Source organism: Cyprinus carpio, chromosome B1 (assembly GCF_018340385.1).
Source record: "Cyprinus carpio isolate SPL01 chromosome B1, ASM1834038v1, whole genome shotgun sequence".
Taxonomy (NCBI): Eukaryota; Metazoa; Chordata; class Actinopteri; order Cypriniformes; family Cyprinidae; genus Cyprinus; species Cyprinus carpio.
The window spans coordinates 32,910,314-32,930,287 of NC_056597.1; the positions used below are offsets into that span (position 1 = coordinate 32,910,314).

At 38.3% G+C, this 19,974-nt stretch overlaps 2 protein-coding genes across 3 annotated transcripts in view; both read right to left on the minus strand.

Moving 5' to 3' along the window:
- Nucleotides 1–1,550: 1,550 nt before the first annotated feature.
- On the minus strand, nucleotides 1,551–12,060 carry LOC109070821 (integrin alpha-E-like). 2 transcript variants are annotated; one of them, XM_042717211.1, is made up of 4 exons: nucleotides 11,946–12,060; nucleotides 2,219–2,304; nucleotides 1,797–1,935; nucleotides 1,551–1,711 (listed from the first exon to the last, which is right to left on the minus strand). In XM_042717211.1, the coding sequence occupies exons 1-4, from the start codon at nucleotides 11,985–11,987 to the stop codon at nucleotides 1,628–1,630; spliced, it is 351 nt and encodes a 116-aa protein (XP_042573145.1). In that variant the 5' UTR covers nucleotides 11,988–12,060; the 3' UTR covers nucleotides 1,551–1,627. The 2 variants fall into 2 exon arrangements, 1 of the variants encoding a protein (XP_042573145.1); XR_006153801.1 differs by lacking the exons at nucleotides 2,219–2,304; nucleotides 11,946–12,060 and adding an exon at nucleotides 2,052–2,069 and having other exon boundaries at nucleotides 1,691–1,711; nucleotides 1,797–1,907.
- A 3,417-nt stretch (nucleotides 12,061–15,477) lies between these two features.
- LOC122134541 (integrin alpha-D-like) overlaps nucleotides 15,478–19,974 on the minus strand; it is a 66,241-nt gene continuing 61,744 nt past the window's right edge. The window contains exons 8-9 of the mRNA XM_042716051.1: nucleotides 16,337–16,417; nucleotides 15,478–15,517 (exon numbers count right to left, since the gene is read on the minus strand). Coding sequence (XP_042571985.1) covers nucleotides 15,478–15,517; nucleotides 16,337–16,417 — 121 coding nt within the window. The remainder of the gene's footprint in view (nucleotides 15,518–16,336; nucleotides 16,418–19,974) is intronic.

Genomic DNA, 19,974 nt, shown 5'->3' on the forward strand with positions numbered 1-19,974 from the left:
AATTAACTAGTTCTTTGGGGTCTAGTTGTTGTTTTTTAATGAGAGGCTTAATAACAGCCAGTTTGAAGGTTTTGGGGATATATCATAATGACAATGACGAATTAATAATAGTCAGAAGAGGATTTATGACTTCTGGAAGCACCTCTTTTAGGAGCTTAGATGGAATAGGGTCTAACATACATGTTGATGGTTTAGATGATTTAACAAGTTTATACAATTCTTCCTCTCCTATAGTAGAGAATGAGTGGAACTGTTCCTCAGGCGATCTTTAGCACATTATCTGATGCGATACTATAGTTAACGGCTGCATGGTTACAATTTTATCTCTAATAGTATCGATCTTAGAAGTAAAGTAGTACTTTACTAAACTTAAGGTGATTTTTTATTAACTGGGTTAATCCTGCTGGGATAGCTTTCATTAAAGTATTATATTCCTTTGATAGGACTGGAAAATTATGGAGTTTCATTAATTGTTTGTAAGTTAAAATATTACCAAAATCATCAAATACAGATAGAATGCAGTTCAATTTGTTGCTCGGCGCCCATTTATACTGTGATCCCGCTGGGTAATGATGTCATAGGCTGTCGCCGGCCAATGTTTTTAGATGTATGCTTCAGACACAGCTAACACTGAAGGTGTTCCCCATAGTGACCCCTAGAGGACGTAGTTTGAAGTTCCCTCGGAAGGGAACTAATTAATTTATTGTATGCCGGCTTTCTGTTCACGCTGTTTCTGAGAACTGAATTGAGTTTTCTTGTGGCTTACTGCACTCGAATCATCAAATAAACATTTGCATCTCAAAGTGCCCGTCTTTGTGAGTATTCACATAAACAGAGTCTTTTGAGAGAAAATTAGATGCTAATAGTGCTGTAGTTCAGGTGTGCTAATATTAGATAAGTGCATTAGGCCTTAAAGTGACAGTGAAGACTGTGCAGTTTATTTTATATTTGATTCAATTTCTGTAGTTTAAATCTAGATTAAAAGACCCATCTTTTTAACCTGGTTTACACATAACACACTAATACATTTCTAATATTCAAATCTATTAAAGGATTTTTAGGCTGCATTAAAAATGTAAACTGGAACACTTAACACAACACACAATCAACCTACTAAATTGCTAAAAAGAAAGAAAAATATGCTAATATTAGTCTGTTTCTCTCTTACTCCAATATCACAACATCACAACAGCCACCAGATCCAGTCTATATCCAAGTCAGAGGGTCACTGCAGTCACCCAGATCCAGTACGTATCCAGCCCAGATGGTGGATCAGCACCTAGAGAGCCCTAAATGTCAGCGGAGACCAGGACAACTAGATACAGATCCACATTCAAGACCTTGTCTCAGACGACCACTGGGACAAGACCACAGGAAACAGATGATTCTTCTGCACAATCTGACTTTGTTGCAGCCTGGAATTAAACTGCTGGTTTCATCTGGCCAAATGAGAACTGGCCCCCGACTGAGCCTGGTTTCTCCCAAGGTTTTTTCTCCATTCTGTCACCGATGGAGTTTTAGTTCCTCTGGCTTGCTTAGTTGGGGACACTTAATATTCAGCAATAAAACATCAACATAAAAAAGAATCTTCAGTTTTGAGGCCTCCTTCAAAACACTGACTCAGACTTTAGTTTTCTGTAGTGCTGAAGTTGATGAGAATCACCATCCTATTTTCATACACTTCGGGACGCTTTGGTGTAAAAAACCCACACTACACACACACACACACAGATTGGATTGAGAATTTGAGAGGTGAATGATGAGATCAACTGTAAGGTGACTAGATTGGTCCTTACCTTCAGCAGAAGGAATAATATTATAATGAGGAGGAGAAGCCCGCCCACTGCACCAGTGCAGACAATCAGCATTAGACTGGGAGGAACGACAAACTCCACCTTCACCTCAGTCTGAGAAAAATCATCACATCCACTGGCACTAGTAACATTTTCATACTTAATGAATAAAAATATAAAATAACTTTAAAAATGTACAAATTTACGCTGAAGATGTAAAAGGTGAATGAATTACTGAAGAAATGAGATGGCGGGTACCTGGGATCTGTGGAGATCATCCTGCAGAATGGAAGAAATATTTTCTACTCAAAATTGTAATATTATATATTGTGTTATAAACCTGTAGATCTCAGAAGTGTCTGCAGCAAACTTAACATAACAGCAGCTAATTGTTGGTTCATCTCTGATTCACCTGCTTGTTTGACATCTGGTTGTAGCGGCTTGTGTTGAAATTGAGCTCAGAACTGATGTTGAAGACATAATCCCTCCTGAACTCGTAGAAGGAATATTTCTACAGCAGAAGAAACAGTTTGGGATCAGCATCAGGTTTTAATCTTTGTAACTCTTAAACACCCTCCATTTGGGACTGTTTCTGTCAGCCGAATGACAGCATGCGTGTGTCTGTTTGTGATTGTGCGGTGCTGTAGATCAGGGGTTTTCAACCTGGGGGTGCGCCCCCTCAGGGGGGCTCCGACACCTGTCAAGGGGGGCGTGACCATCAGTTAATTCAGAGACATTCCCTTGAAGATTTATGAATATGAGTTAGCAAATCTTTAGCCATCCACTAGGGGGCAATATGACTCCCACTGCTAGTCACACAGTTAGAGCAGAATGTAAACAGTAAAGAAAATATCAAATTTAAATCAGTATAACGGATCCGTGCATTTCTTATGTAAATAATGTAATATAAAAAGAGCAAAAGAATAATTGTTCGCTGCTTTAATAGCTTTAATGGATATTTTGCGTTTATGTTAATGTTAATAAAGTAATTTGGTTTGAATATGGTTTGGAAATTCACGTGTTTGTGATTGTGCTGTGCTGTGCTGTAGTTCAGGGGGGTATTCCAAAAAGCAGGTTATGTGATATACCTGGGTACGGGTAATATAAGTAATAAATAAGGCTATATATTATTCTAATATGGTTATTATATTTATTTTATTTGCATATATAAGTTATCTGTATAAATTATAAAGCACTATGACATGTTAATGTTTAATTTACATTTTAAAAATGTATTTATTACAAACCATAAAATCATTTCACATGAGTATGGGACACCATACTTGGCTGTATGTTACGTCACTTTTTACTTTTGATTTGTCGCTCTGTTGAGAATGTCTTGAGTCTTAACCAGGAACATATGGTGCGTTCAAGTCATGTCGGATACATCATATTTACGAGTTAAACGCACATGAACACCACCACAAAGTCATAATTACGAGTGGGAAACTCTGAATTTTCTTTAAGCTAAGAGATTCCGAGTTGGGGGCGTGTCAATTAGACAGTGTTGGGCAAGCTACTTGGAAAATGTAGTGAGCTAAGCTAACAGTTACTCTTCATTACATGAAGCTTCACTACACTAAAGCTACAGCCCTGTGAAATGTAGCAAGCTAAGCTACAACAACACGGCAAAAGTAGTTTACTACATCTAAGCTATTTTTTTTTAAAAATCATTTATATTGAACCAACATCATACCAAGTCAATGCTCTCTCAGTGATCAATACAAACTGTCAGTCAAGCAGATAGACAGGCATAATAGTTCAAATAAACTTCCTACTCAACAACACTTCCAAACCAATTTGGCAACAAAAATCAGTCTTAACCATCTTCAAGAATCAAGAAATAAACTGCTTGTTTTCTTAAAAAAAAAAAAAAAAAACACTTGCTTCTCTAATCTTTTTGTATTCTAGCTTTGTATTCTTTTTATTTATTATACAATTAACAAAAGCAAAAAAGGCCTCTAAATTAAAAACAAAAAAACAAACAAACAAACAAAAAACCTTGCTACATGTACTGTGTTAAGCTAACTGAGACTTGTTATAGCACTTATATATCATTGCTCTTTTGTTGATTTTGATTTCTTCCATTGTGCTCATTTTGTAAGTTGCTTTGGATAAAAGTGTCTGCTAAATGACTAAATGTAAATGGTAACCCTTCACAATAAGGTTCATTAGTTAACATTAGTTAACTACACTGTAAAACCTGACAAGTCACAGTAACTCAAACCGTTTGAGTAAACAGATTGCCTTTACTTAAACCATGTAAGTTTTAAAACTTTGCAACTATGTAATCAAGTGATTAATTAAGTGCTGATTGAGCATTAGTGATGAACAGCTGCTGTTAACAAACAGCATCACCAGCTCCACTTATTAATAACCAGACTGACTTTATTTCTGTCAGACCTCTACAGAAGATCTTATTGACAATTAACTAAGGTTTAGATGTTAATTTGTTTCATTTGAAGTAACCATGTTAGAGATCAGTGTTTGCTTTAGTTGGGCTCTTGACCCTTAACTTCTGTCTTAGATTATTATTTTTTTTGGACGTTATAACCATGTGTTTTTGAAACATGTTTGTTATAACTCAAAAAACCCAGAGAAAATATGATCAGGTATTGGTTGTTATACAGCATGTTGGTGATGATAATCATCAATTATGGAGCTGTTCAGAGTTCAAAATCTTACTAAATAGGTGTTCTATAGTTAGTTCAGTTGATTACAATGAAATCCATTCAAAAAGTCAGCGGTTCTTTCATAATCAGTTAATATAAAGGACTTTCCAAACAGTTTGATATTCTATGGTGTCAATTAGTCACACACAGACATCAATAATCAGAATATGAACCTCAACAATGGTTACGAAAAAAAAAAAAATGCATGCTGGGTACTATTGTAGTACAAAACCCATCCATGGCTCCCAGCATGCTCTGCTGCATTGTTTTTTTTTATGGTCACCATTGTTGAGGTTCATGTGCTGATTATTGATGTATGTGTGTGATTAAGAGACACCATAGAAAACCAAACTGTTTGGAAAGTTCTTTATATTAACTGATTATCACAGAACCACTGGCTCTTAGAATCACTTTTACTATAATCAATCCAACTGATTACACAACACCTATTTCATCAGAGATTAGACTCCAAACAGTTCAATAATCAATGATTATCATCACCAATATACAGTATAACACCAACATCTAGGAACAGGTTAGATAAAAAAAAAAGCTGACTTGAATGCACTGTAAGTTGCTTTGGATAAAAGCAGCTTCTAAGAGCATGAGTGTGTGTATAACACCTGATGATATTTTCTCTGGGCTTTTGAGTTACAACAAATGGTTACAACAGCCAAAGAAAAAACAAAGACAGAAATCAAGGGTCAAGAGCCCAACTAAAGCAAACACTGATCTCTAACATGGTTACTTCAAATGAAAACCATAAATCAACATCTAAACCTTAGTTAATTCTCAATAAGATCTTCTGTAGACGTCTGACAGAAATAAAGTCAGTCTGGTTATTAGTAAGTGGAGCTGGTGATGCTGTTTGTAGGGTTGTTTAATCAGATCTTGAGAGATTTAATGTATTTTATTTCAGTTTATTTTATCTAAGGCTGTGTCTGAAGTCAGTTGTAGTTCTTGTGTTTCTCTTTTCTTCAGTAATTCTGTTTGTTAACAGCAGCTGTTCATCACTAATTCACAATTATCACTCAATTAATCACTTAATTATTTAATTGCAATGTATATCTTCTTTCAGTGAACTCAACTGAATTAAGTTCAGAGTACCCATAACTGTTAAGTTTTTTAAAAACTTAAATGGTTTAAGGCAATCGGTTTCCTCAAACGGTTTGAGTTAACACAACTTGACAGGTTTTAGTGAGGCTGTGTCTGAAGTCAGTTGTAGTTCCTTTCTCCTCTTTTCTTCAGTAATTCTGTTTGTTAACAGCAGGTGTTTCATCACTAATGCTCAAATTATCACTCAGTTAATCACTTAATTACTTAATTGCAATGTATATCTTCTTTCAGTGAACTCAACTGAATTAAGTTCAGAGTACTCATAACTGTTAAGTTTTAAAACTTAAATGGTTTAAGGCAATCGGTTTCCTCAAACGGTTTGAGTTAACACAACTTGACAGGTTTTAGTGAGGCTGTGTCTGAAGTCAGTTGTAGTTCCTTTCTCTCTTTTCTTCAGTAATTCTGTTTGTTAACAGCAGGTGTTCATCACTAATGCTCAATTATCACTCAGTTAATCACTTAATTACTTAATTGCAATGTATATCTTCTTTCAGTGAACTCAACTGAATTAAGTTCAGAGTACTCATAACTGTTAAGTTTTAAAACTTAAATGGTTTAAGGCAATCGGTTTCCTCAAACGGTTTGAGTAAACCTAACTTCTCAGGTTTTTAAGGATATCTGTTTACTCAAACGGTTTGAGTTACTGTGACTTGTCAGGTTTTACAGTGTATCAGACTGTGACTTCACAACAAATGCTAAGACACTCTTCTCCACTCCTCAAATACAAAAAACATTAGCCTTTATAAATATAGTGTTTCTTGAGTAAAGAGAACGCTGTACTTATTCAATCAACAGTTATTTTATTTACCTTCATACACTGTAAAAAATGATTCACTTTATTTACTCAATAAAATTGTTTAAAATTTTACATCCAATATTATTAATTAAATTTAACACATTATAATTAATTAGAAATAATCAAATTAGATGCTTACAAGCAACCATTCAAAATGAGTAGAAGAACATGAAAAAATTAAGTAAAATTTACACAAAAAATATTGATTTCATTGAGAGAAAGAAAAAAAAAACAAACAACAACAACAAAAAACACTATGCTAAAGAATGCTATGTTATACATGTCAGGCCAGTAGTTGGCGATCATGAAACACCCAGTGAAAACATTATATGCATGCACATGATGTCAGCCCTTTTTACAAATTCACATTTTTGTTGCTTATATAGATATGATACAGGCATCATGTTCAAAAGCTTGTGTCTTAAGGCCCCCAAAACAGAGTTATTGAAGACACCTAAAGTTCACAAAAAGAATCACTGAAGGAGAAAAGGGTAAATTTATAGGGTCACCATTATAGTGGTCAGTGTTTGCTTTAGTTGGTCTCTTGACCCTTAGCTTTTTAATATTACATTTTGTATGGCTGTTGGAACTGAATTATAACAGCTAGAAATGCTCAGAGTAAAGAAGATCAGTGGTGTTGGTTATGATTTTACATAATCATTGTTTGGCCTGAGTGTTGCAAGTAGAGCTTGTAGTATTGCAGCCCCTGTAATTCAACAATAGAATACCCAAAATTTTCTGTAAAACCCAGAGTTTAAGAACTCTGATTAAACAAAAAATTGTTGTGGGAGAGGGAAGACTTATTTTAGGCACACAGTGACATCAAGAACCAGCGTATGAATCTCAAGAATGGTGACAAACAGCATATTCAGATTAACGGATGAACTGTAAGCATCACAAAACAAGCTACTAAAAATTGAGTTTTGATTGGTGGCACCCAGAATGCAGTGCAACATGCTTTTTGATGGTCACCATTGTTGAGGTTCTCAGCCTGATTCTTGATGTCTGTGTGCCTAAATGAAAAAAAAAAAAAAAATCTTTTTTATAATGTTGTGATCAGAAGTGCTTCTAAGAATCTATTTGATTATGCTGAAAATACCAGACCTTACACTGTTCATCCAAAGGACGCCTGTTGCTGATAAGATACAACCAACTCAGAAATCTAGATCAAATGATGTCAAAACAACCAACACCATCTGATCTTATTCTTCTTTGGCTTGTCTAACTGCTGTATTACAATTAAAGCAACCAAAAAATTTGTTTAAAAGTTTAAGGGTCAAGAGCTCAACTAAAGCAAACACTGACCACCGTAATGGTAACCAAAATGTAGATTATTCTACTTCAGTGATTCTGTTTGTTAACATCAGGTGTCTTCAATAACTCTGTTTTGGGGGCTTGAAAACATAAGCTTTTGAACACAATGCCTGTGTCATCTCCATGTAAGCAACAAAAACATGAATTTGTGAATTACATTTTTGCTCTGTGTTTCTTAATCACCAAATACTGGCCTGGTATGCATAACATAGTATTCATTAGCATAGTGTTTTGTTTTTCTTTCTCAAAGAATTTTTTTTTTTTTAAACTTTACTTATTTTTTTTTGTGCTATTTGACTCATTTTGAATGGTTAATTTCTAAACATTTCATTTGATTAATTCTAATGAATTCTTATGTGTTAAATTTAATTAATAATATTGCTTGTAATCTGTTGCCACAATTTTATTAAGTAAATATAGTGTATTATTTTTAACAGTGCGCACCAACTACGCACACATTTCCTATCATGTATGCCTATGAAAGATGATCGAACCAATCAGAGTAGGTATGGGGTGGGTTAACGTGCAACCCCGCCTCTATATGCAGGCTGCAGCCAGGTGCTTCTCGTTTTTTGTCCAACAAAACCCAATATTTTTGTATACATTTTACTTATTTTTTTCATCTTATTTTACTCATTTTGAATGATTGCTTGTAAGTATCTCATTTGATTAATTCTAATTAATTCTAATGTGTTAAATTTAATTAATAATATTGCTTGTAATCTGTTGCCACACCATTATATAGTAAATAAAAATTACAACATTTCACACCACAATGCAAACAAACTAAGATCCTCCAAACTGCGCGCCGCACTTCATTCACGAGAGAGGCGGGAAGAATAATGATGTTTGACTGACAGTTTGAGGAGCCAATGACGTTACGAGGTTTAGTGGTGGTGGCGTCACTTTTACTGGTCCAGGATCAGTGATCCTTAGCAGTTTTGAGCTTGAGTTTCAGAAATGCTTTGGATAATGTAACGTCAGCTTTTGTTGACGCTACCACGCTACTTGACCAGAAAAAGAGCTTAGCTACTGAAAAGCTATTTGATTAAGAAAGCAGCGACGCTACCACCACGCTACTAAGAAATGTAGTTAAACTACTAGCGTCACTACTTGTAGCGACGCTACTGCCCATCACTGCAATTAGAATTACAGATTACAGAATCAATGGATCAATGGATGCAACGTCTGTTGTTGATGGTAATTTTTTGTTGAAATTTATAGACAGGATTGAAATATAACAATTAAATAATAAAAGTTTTTATGCGATACAGATTAAAGTGGCTTCATAAATTATTAAAAAACAAATTTAAACCACAAAATGCTCCCTGAAGTACAACAAGTCTCCTGGCTCTGACAATATTCCTGCAGAACTGCTAAAACAGGGAGGGTATCTCTGCACAAGAACACTACATCATTACATCACCAAGGCCTGGGCTGATGAAAGCATCCCACAGCAATGGAGAGATGCTAGTATTGTCACCATATATAAGAGCAAAGGGGATAAGGCCATTTGTGACAACCATAGGGGCATATCGCTTCTTGCTGTGGCAGGCAAGGTCCTGGCCAAGGTGATGTTACAAAGACTGATTAACAACATCACAGAGTCTATGCTACCCGAGTCACAGTGCGGGTTTAGAAAGAACAGGAGTACAGTCGACATGGTCTTTACAAACCGGCAACTTCAGGAAAAGTGCAGGGAGCAACATAAAGACCTGTTTATGGCTTTTGTCAACCTCTCCAAAGCCTTCGACACTGTGCAGAGAGATCTCTTGTGGGAAGTCCTCCACCGGTTTGGATGCCCCACTAAGTTTGTCAACATCCTCCGTCAGTTTCATGATGGAATGACTGCTAGGGTGACAATAGGAGGTCAACAGTCTAGCCCTTTCCCTGTGCGCACAGGGGTAAGGCAGGGGTGTGTACTGGCACCAGTGCTTTTTAACATCTTCCTCATATGTGTCACCCAGCTTCTCCACAAGGAAATTCAAGACAACAGTGGAGTGACAGTAGCGTACAGGCTGGATGGTAACCTCTTTAATATCAGGAGACTGCAATCAACCACCAAACTGCACAGAGTGAGGATACTTGAGCTGCAGTATGCAGATGACTGCGCTCTCGTATCTCACTCTCCACAAGACCTCCAGTCTGTCCTAGATGCAGCAGTGAGGGCATATAGCAGGATGGGGCTGACCATCAATACCGCCAAAACAGTGGTAATCTGCCAGTGGAGTGCCAACATCCCACCTGCACCACCCATCTTCTATGTTGTAGATGAAAAACTATCAATTGTGCCATCATTCAAATACCTGGGGAGTATTATCTCTGAAGACAATAGCATTGACAATGAGGTCCAGAACAGAATCAAACAAGCATCATCTGCCTTTGGGAGACTCCGGTGGTGGGTTTTTCAGAACAAGAACCTTCATCTCAACACAAAAATATGCGTCTACCAAGCAGTCTGCATCACCACCCTCCTCTACAGTTGTGAAGCATGGGTTACTTACAGCCGCCACATCAAGTCCCTGGAACACTTCCACATCTGCTGTCTCCAGCGCATCCTGGGAATCACTTGGTGTGACAGAGTGCCTCACACTGAGATCCTGAGGAGAACAGGCTGCAAGAGTATTGAGGGCCACAATCACCCAGCACCAACTGCGCTGGCTGGGGCATGTCATAAGAATGCCCTACAACCGTCTGCCCCGCAGAGTGCTATATGGCCAGCTACAACTAGGCCAGCACTCTGCTGGAGGCCAGAAGAAACGCTTTAAAGACCAAATGAAAACAGTGCTTAAAAGGTGCAAAATAAAACCTGGGGACTTGGATAACGTGGCTGCTGACCGTAACACCTGGAGGCAGCTGTGTCTAGATGGGACCCAAGCACTGGAGGAGGAAAGGACAGTTAGGAGACAACAACGAAGGCTCAGGAGAAACACACCCATAAATACCAGTAACACCAATAGCATGTATATATGCCCCACCTGCAATAGAACCTGTGGATCCAGGATTGGATTATTCAGCCATCAGAAAACTCACCGTTAAAAGACAGAAGTGGACGTCATCATCGGATTTGATGGACAACGATGTGATGTGATTTGTGTCGATGTGATGTGTTTCACATGTTTGTGACTGTGCTGTGCTGTAGTTCAGGTGTGTGTTTGTGATTGTGTGGCGCTGTAGTTCAGGTGTGTGTCTCATGTGTTTGTGCAGTGCTGTAGTTCAGGTGTGTGTCTCACGTGTTTGTGCAGTGCTGTAGTTCAGGTGTGTGTTTGTGACTGTGCAGTGATGTAGTTCAGGTGTGTGTCTAACGTGTTTGTGCAGTGCTGTAGTTCAGGTGTGTGTCTCACGTGTTTGTGCAGTGCTGTAGTTCAGGTGTGTGTTTGTGACTATGCAGTGCTGTAGTTCAGGTGTGTGTTTGTGACTGTGCAGTGCTGTAGTTCAGGTGTGTGTCTCACGTGTTTGTGCAGTACTGTAGTTCAGGTGTGTGTTTGTGACTATGCAGTGCTGTAGTTCAGGTGTGTGTCTCACGTGTTTGTGCAGTGCTGTAGTTCAGGTGTGTGTTTGTGACTATGCAGTGCTGTAGTTCAGGTGTGTGTCTCACGTGTTTGTGCAGTACTGTAGTTCAGGTGTGTGTTCCACGTGTTTGTGCAGTGCTGTAGTTCAGGTGTGTGTTTGTGACTATGCAGTGCTGTAGTTCAGGTGTGTGTTTGTGACTGTGCAGTGATGTAGTTCAGGTGTGTGTCTAACGTGTTTGTGCAGTGCTGTAGTTCAGGTGTGTGTCTCACATGTTTGTGCAGTGCTGTAGTTCAGGTGTGTGTCTCACGTGTTTGTGTGTGTTTGTGACTGTGCTTGTGGGTCTCACGTGTTTGTGACTGTGCAGTGCTGTAGTTCAGGTGTGTGTCTCACGTGTTTGTGACTGTGCAGTGCTGTAGTTCAGGTGTGTGTCTCACATGTTTGTGCAGTGCTGTAGTTCAGGTGTGGGTCTCACGTGTTTGTGACTGTGCAGTGCTGTAGTTCAGGTGTGGGTCTCACGTGTTTGTAACTGTGCAGTGCTGTAGTTCAGGTGTGTGTCTCACATGTTTGTAACTGTGCAGTGCTGTAGTTCAGGTGTGTGATTGTGCAGTGCTGTAGTTCAGGTGACTGTGCAGTGCTGTTGTTCAGGTGTGTGTTTGTGATTGTGCGGTGCTCTAGTTCAGGAGTGTGTTTCACGTGTTTGTGACTATGCAGTACTGTAGTTTACGTGTGTTCAACACTTACACTCTTGAATTCCTTGACATTTTGTAGAGCTGCATGTGCCATCAGGTTGAAGTGAGCTACTGAATATTTCTGCAGATGAAACTGATGACACTCAAACTTCCCACAGTGACTGTCCTGAAACACCAACAAAACACTGAGACAGTGTGAAAGCAATAAACCAGAGTTAATTTCAGAAAACTGTAAAGGGGAAATTAGTTAAACAGTGATGAAAAGGAGGCAATAAACATGAATGTAACCACTCACATCACTAATGTGACAGATATTAAAGGGTCAGAGGTCACACTGCTGCCCTCTGTTGACCGTCTGAAGAACATCATCTTTGACTGATATGAACAAAAGATCTGGATACACAGCAAAATCCCCAGTGTTAATTTAACACTCTGAGTGTGGACTCATATTAACTCTGAAGCAGTGTTAAAAGTAACACTGAAGCAGTGTTGAATTAATAAGATAATTAGGTGATTAATTGAGTGATGATTGACCATTATTGAAGACACCTGATAATAACAAGCACAATCACCAAACGAGAAAATCACAATTTGTGTATCACCATTATAGTGGTCAGTGTTTGCTTTAGTTGTGATCCTGACCCTTAAGATGACAACTTTATATTTTGTGTGGCTGTGATAAATGAGTTATAACAGACTAACCAGAGGAAAGGTGATCATGTCGTGTTGATCATGTTTTGAACTAATTTTAATGTAGTAACCTGGGCACCTAAATTGGGTTCGCTTTGTTGATTATGTAAATTAGGTGAAAAAAAATAATGTCCGGAATTTTTGGGGTAGTCAGACATCTTTAAAAGTTACTTCAACATAAAAAAATCAATAAATCCCTCTTTAATTTAGACACACAGACATCAAGAATCAGCATGAGCATCACAACAATGGTGACCATCAAAAAAGCATGTTGTAGCCAATAAAAACTCATCCATGGCTCCCATCATGCATTGTGGCATGAATAAATTATGAACTGAATTGTCTTTGTAACTTCTTTTATTCTTACTATATTCTTTTATTTTTGCTTTTTTATGTGACACTTTAATAGCTTGTTTTGTGATGTTCAGAGTTGATCTGTTTATCTGAATATGCTGTTTGTCACCATTATTGAGATTCATATGCTGATTCTTGATGTGTGTGCGCCTAACATCAAAACCCTCAAAATAAAAAAAAAATCAGAACAGCTTGCAAGAGACCTGTACAAAATGTATAGAAATTACATACACTTACACTGTGGAATCAAAAGTGTTAGAATCAATAGAAGAAACATAACTCAGAGATCAGTGATTCATTAAAACAACTTTCACCTCTCAATGTCTTTTGCTATTGGCTTGTTTGCCTGTTATAACTTAATTACATCAGCCAAGCGAAACTTCAGGTTAAGAAGTCAAGTGTCAAGATCCCAACTAAAGCAAACACTGACCACTATAATGGTGACAAACAAATTGTGATTTTCTCGTTTGGCGATTGTGCTTGTTATTATCAGGAGTCTTCAATAACGGTCAATCATCACTCAATCAAACACCTAATTAACTTATTAATTCAACACTGCTTCAGTGTTACTTTTAACACTACTTCAGAGTTTATATGAGTCCACACTCAGAGTGTTAAATTAACACTGGGGATTTTGCTGTTTATTAAAATGCGTCTTATTGTCTGTTTCAAGTAGGGATGTCATAGTTAATGACACGTGCTGTGTGAAGTACAGACTGATTGTCTACAGATTGTCAACACATCCCACCGCTGTATGGCCAGATGAGACGCAAGCTACGGTTTCTCGACTGGATAACCAGTCTCACTAGTAAAGTTTTGATGGATGAAGACTGCAATCAAGGTAAAGACGATTGTGGTGGCGTACAGGAGTCGTACAGTAAGCACTAAGCACACGCGAGTTCATTATAATAATGCGTGTATGAGTGCTCTTGACGCACTGATCGCACATTGTATATATGCACATCACAGACATTTCCGTACATTCACGTTGTGTCCACACACATTCACGATAATGAATGGATCTGTCTACAGTAGTAGATGTAAGCAGTCAGCAGGCGGTTGGTTTAGGGCAGGGATAGGCAACTTTGGTCCTGAGGGCCACTGTCCTGCAGAGTTTAGCTCCAACCCTAATTAAACACACCTGAACAAGGCAATCAGTGTTTTCGGGATTACTAGATAGATACAGGCAGGGTTTTTATGAGGGCTGAAGCTAAAATCTCCAGGACCGGAGTTGCCTATCCCTGGTTTAGGTTTTTTTTTTTTTTTTTTTTTTTTTTTTGCCATCTCCATGTGGTCCTGTTCTATATCGCAACTTCACTTCTCTAAAATGTAAAAAGGCTTTTTGAGGTTGCACTGTACACATACTTTATTTTTTTTTTCTTTCATATGTGCTTATATGGTCTCCTTTGGTGTCCTTTTAGAGTTTGTAAGTGTCCCTTTTTGGAAAGACATCTAAATTTATTTGAAAAAAAGCTTGCAGAAAATACAGATTTTTGAGAATCACTCTTAATCTTTTGGTTTACTTTGCTGGATATAGCAAATGATGACAAAATAAACATTTGAAACAAGATAAATGGTCTATTTGCTTTATTTGGCATGAAGTGTGCAATAATCACGATTAATGAATCACAGAAGTGGGGAAGTTGTGACCTAATGATTAGAGAGTCGGACTCGTAACCCAAAGGTTGTGAGTTCGAGTCTCGGGCCGGCAGGAATTGTAGGTGGGGGGAGTCAATGTACAGCGCTCTCTCCACCCTTAATACCACGACTGAGGTGTCCTTGAGCAAGGCACCGGACCCCCAACTACTCCCTGGGCATCGCAACATAAATGGCTGCCCACTGCTCCGGGTGTGTGTTCACGGTTTTGTTTGTGTTCACTGCTGTGTGTGTTCACTTTGGATGGGTTAAATGCAGAGTACCAATTCTGAGTATGGGTCACCATACTTGGCTGTATGTCACGTCACTTTCACTTTTACAGAAAAATGGTGTGATTAATCTGATTAAAAATTTTATTCGATTGACAGCCCTAGTTTCAAGTGTGCAGCTGAATCACTCCTAATGTGTTGTCATCTGATCACTGCCAGCTTGACACATGCTGTTGTTTACCATTGCCAGCATACTCTAATTTGATGCAATAAAATGTTAAACATAAAACCTCTGGTGCAGTGTATGATTCAACTTAAGCTATACTTCTACTTTAAAATCATTTAAATATGCTTTGGTTGTTTTTTTGCAACCCCTGATACAAAAGCAGCAATAGAAAAAAAAAGACTTGCAGTATTGGCACCAAAACTATGCACTGCTAATGCATCTATTTAAGGCCACTCACACTGAGAAGGATAACTATAACTATAACATTTGGATGCCAATATAGCTTTTGTTACAGGTATCATTATTGTTATAATTATCATCACAGTTATTGTTATTGTTTTTTAGTGTGAATGACTTTTTACACCAACTAGCAACATCTGTCTCAGGTTCTTTATACCTGCTATCAACATCCAATGACAAGCAGTCACAGAAGACACATATATGATCTCTTACCTGTCGTTCTGGCTTGAAGTTGCACTGCACTGGGTTCTGGAGAGAAGAACAGATGTTTCAACAAAAATTATGATTTGATGGTGTGAGCTGATGAGTGAGTGATGCACCTCCTGCATGCTGAAGTTGTGAGGTGTTAAAATCACATGTGGAGTTTGACAGGGCAGGGTGAGCGAGACCGACACCAGCAGACCTTTAACACCCAGATTCTCCACCTGGAAACACACAGATACACAGTAATCTGATCGTTTCATTCTGAATCGCCTGGTGTCACATCTGTAAATTAGTTCAGTGTTTCCCAAACTTTTTAAGCCTTCAGTTAAAAACCACTTAACCAAAGAATCAATGCTGTGTGTGAAAGACTGGACAAAGTACGTTTATTCATATAAATTATTAAATACTTGTGAAATATGAAGCCTGTTTCTGATTTTCACTTTATTTCAAACTATTATTGTAAAGATACACACTTTATTACAATGAACCAGCTAAAAAACCTTGTAGATGAGGTTGAGAGGTTTTGGACCTCTGTCCTCCAGAGAGAAGTCAGATACGTCACAGAGTCTTCAGCCTCACTCTGACAAAACAGACAATAACATTTTTGTTTAGTCATATTCTCCGTCAATCATTTTTTATCATGTTTATTGTCGTAGTTTGTTAACTGCTGGTAATAATGCTGTTTGTCTCTGTAATGAAGCCATTAAAACAGAATCTACAGGAGAAAGTGGGTAAGAGAAAGATAGAACAGAGCAAGACATTTAGATTTTAGTTTTATATCAAATGTCCTGTGTTGAGATTTCAGTCATTCAGAAATAAAGAGCAGATCAAGAAGGACAGATGTTTTTGATAAATGTGACTCACAGACTGATCGCCAGATCAACGGCGAACTGCACCGGGACGCTCCTCCTCACCTCCGTATCACTCATGTTTCCATTGTTATCACTGTGAACAAACATACAGAATTTACTCACAGATGAACATGAAATGCAATAAAGTCATTCTTCTTAACATTTATAACTTATATGGTAAGCCCAGATCTCTGTATAACATTATCAATATGACAGAGTCCTGACAACAAATGAATAAATGAAACATTGTTCACCTGTTGGCAGTGATCATCATCTCCATCCAGTCAGACCACTCATTATCCCATTTTGTCACACGGAAGGTTCCCAGAAACTGAGTCTAGAATACAGTAGAAACCAAAGATGTTGGTAGCAACACCAAGGTCATGGGTTCATGGGCTGTAGTAACTGTAAAGATATATTCTGTTCATTTTGCCACTGTTTTAACACCTATAGCAATCATATGCAGGAAATGTGTATGAAAAGAAAAGTGCAATCTGTATGTGTGTGTGTGTGTGTGATTCTGCCGCCTTACTGTGGTGCCGCTGCGGTACATTCCGGTAGATTAATTCTGCAGGTTGTTCTGTTGTGTAGCACTGCTGTCCCGAGATCACCACAGCTGCTTCGAGTCTGACTCAGCTGTTTATTCAACAGACACACAATTTATACAAAGTTCTGTCATGAAAAGCTCTAGATGGAGCAGTCTGTTAGGTTCTAGCTCAATCTGATATAATCACATGATTACTCACATGGTACAGCTCAATGGTTTCTTTTGCATCAGCAGCCAATGAGCTTGCTGCAAAACATTCAAATACTTGGGTAGAGAGCTTCAGAAACCCTCCACCTTCCCCAGCTCCACCTGTATAGATCTGCTACAGGGTGATTTCATGTAAACATATGGGAGACATTTCATATATGTTTAAAAGTGCGAAGCAGCACGTATTTCCTGCATGCTCACAGCAGCATGTCTGTGAATGTATTAGCAGTAGCATAGTCTCGGTACCTGCTCTGCTCAGATCTATTATTACAACATATTAAGAATTTCAGAGACAAGGTTTTGCAGAGACTCTGGCCTTTAATATAATTATTTATTTTTTATTCTTTGAAAAAATATCTTAATAGCGCTGTATTAGTGCAGAATTGGTGCTGCCTTTTGGAATCTGAATCATGGCCACCGCCCCACAAGAAGCTGGAACCGAATTGACAAAGAAGAGGAATTTACTAAAAGGAGACATTACGGCACAGGTGATGCCTATAAATAGTGACAAAATATATTTTTTTTAATTTAATCTTATATCAATTATACTTTTTTCACATTCAAATTGTGATTCTGATTTGATCCTGCAATATTGCTGTTTGCTACAATCAATTCAAAATCAACTCATACTGACTGAATGCTATGTAGCAGAAATTCTTTCAAAACTAAACTGATTTAAGGAAAAACGTGTTTTTAGGATGTTTAGATGTTTTTGTCATAAGTCTTTAGTTTGACACGCAGACAGCTGTACATTACTAGCATTGAATTTAGAGAGTGAGATGCCTTCTGGGTAATGCAGCACTATGGCTGGTGTTGTAGGAGTCGTCGCCTGGGTTTGCCAGCAATACAAGGACCGTGAAATGAGCGTTGATTCTCCACCACTAAAGTGTCGTTCCTGCAGAACAAACCCGTCATTTCAATACGAAAACCCAAATCCTGATGAAGAATGCCAATATTCAGAAGCATTTACAATCATATATCAGAATAAAATCATGTCTGATTTATTTATCAGTTGTTTCTGCACGTAAAACTGAAGTTCAGCTTTCAGATCGGCCACACAGCTGTTGTTTGAATTACAGCTCCATTGAAACGGCACCTGGTCAACAAAAACAGAAACTTTTACAGAAAAACTTTTGAACGTTGCAGAAACTTTAAGAGACAGAACCAAGCATAGTGTTTAGTTCTGGCAGTGGCATCAGTCAAGCTTGCATCAGCTGACTCTCAGTTGAGCCACGTTTACCTATCGGAAAATACAACACCTATCACATCATCCCCATTATAAGGTCTATTCAGTATTTATTCAGTCAGCAGCTTTAATCTCTTGCTCAGTAGTTAATAACCACTCCTCCATCCCCAGCTCCTCCTCACCAACAGTAAGAAAATTGGCCTTCTGATATCCCTCACTCAGACTCGTTTATGCTGAATTCTGTTGTTTCATTAAATTGCCATTAAGAACATTAATGATTTCTGCTAGGGGTGTGCCATATCATACCATCCACGATAATACCAGTTAAAATTTTTACATGATTAAAAAAAAGTGTCATATCACGATATCAATAGGCTTGTTTGAGATGAGCAAAATCTGTGAAGAATTGATCACCGGTGATCACCGCGAGATGCATGCCGGTTAGAAAAGTGTCCGAGTTACGTCTGCCTCGCTCTAATGTCATGCTGACGTGTGCCAAAAAACTCTCTCGCGCAGATCACAGCGGCGAGGCGGCTGTGTCGGATTGAGCAGTCGAGTTGCAGTTGCTCTCCACTGACTGCACTACTCTAAAGCATGATGGGAAACGACTGACTGATGACACAGCTCATGCTCATTGGCTGAGAATGGCAACTGATACATTTTCTCTTTATGTCTAAGAATTAGATTACCCATTTATTTATTTATATTTACATGCAAACTAAACAAAAACAAAACATGCTAGTGAAGTTAAGATTAGGACATGTGTTTATTTTATTTTATTTTTCTCTTAATTAGAATTCTTCCTTGTAATTTTCACTTTATTCTATTGTATGTTGGGTTGTGAATTAATAAATCAATCCATTAAAAATATACATGCACACATACATATCTAATGGACTGTTTAGCCATTATGCCCTCATCTTTGTGTGGTTTCATCTGAGAAGTGTCAGGGTCTGGCTGTAAAACAAGGGAAAGAAATTCTGGAAGAATGTTTGCTACAAAAACCGCAGCTTTGACTGGTATAGTAGGGAAAAATAACTATGGACAATGAATGGGTGGCAGAAACCTGCTTGTTTGGCAAACATTCTTCTAAATTTCCTCCTTTGTGTTCAGCAGAACAAAGGGAAACTGATGCACATGATGACAAAACAGTGGTATTTCGATTACATCCACTTCGTCTGCGATATAAAAACGTGAAACGTTGATCTCCTCCATTGCTGACGTTTGCAGGTGACAAAACAGCGAGATTCAGGAAGTGTCCGACTTCAAAGGTCTTTTTTTGACCCCCTCCCCCTTACTGGCAGCCGCCTATCTCTCGCGCCTACATTTCAGGCGAGGCAAGGCGAATCTCAAACAAGCCTAATGATATAGCAACGCAAATACTGACGTATGGTGGATATACGTTTCCTAAGCGCGCGCACAACAACACCACAAACCCAATCGGTGTGTTAGACTTGAAGCAGCGCTGCGCGCAGAGCTGATCGGGGTATGACAACACAAGTATCGCGAGAGGGGGATCTAGAGCATATCTGAGAGCACACGCTTACCTTCAAAAACAGGCGAGGAGCATATCTTTAGTAAAGCGTCGTGGAGAGAGGGGAGGGGGCCTGAGGCCAGCGTAAAAAGACAGCCTGTGCATCATCACAAAAAGTTATCAATTGCACGTGTTTTAAGCCTTGACAATTTAAACATTCAAACAGTTTAAAGCATT

What these genes read in the sequence shown, in the direction of transcription:
- LOC109070821 (XM_042717211.1), bottom strand. Translation starts at nt 11,987, where the DNA reads ATGGCACATGCAGCTCTACAAAATGTCAAGGAATTCAAGAGT. An exon ending in ATGTCAAGGAATTCAAGAGT is followed by an intron (nt 2,305 to 11,945) that starts GTAAGTGTTGAA and finishes CTTCTGCTGTAG; the next exon opens with AAATATTCCTTCTACGAGTT. An exon ending in ACAAGCCGCTACAACCAGAT is followed by an intron (nt 1,936 to 2,218) that starts GTCAAACAAGCA and finishes AAATGTTACTAG; the next exon opens with TGCCAGTGGATGTGATGATT.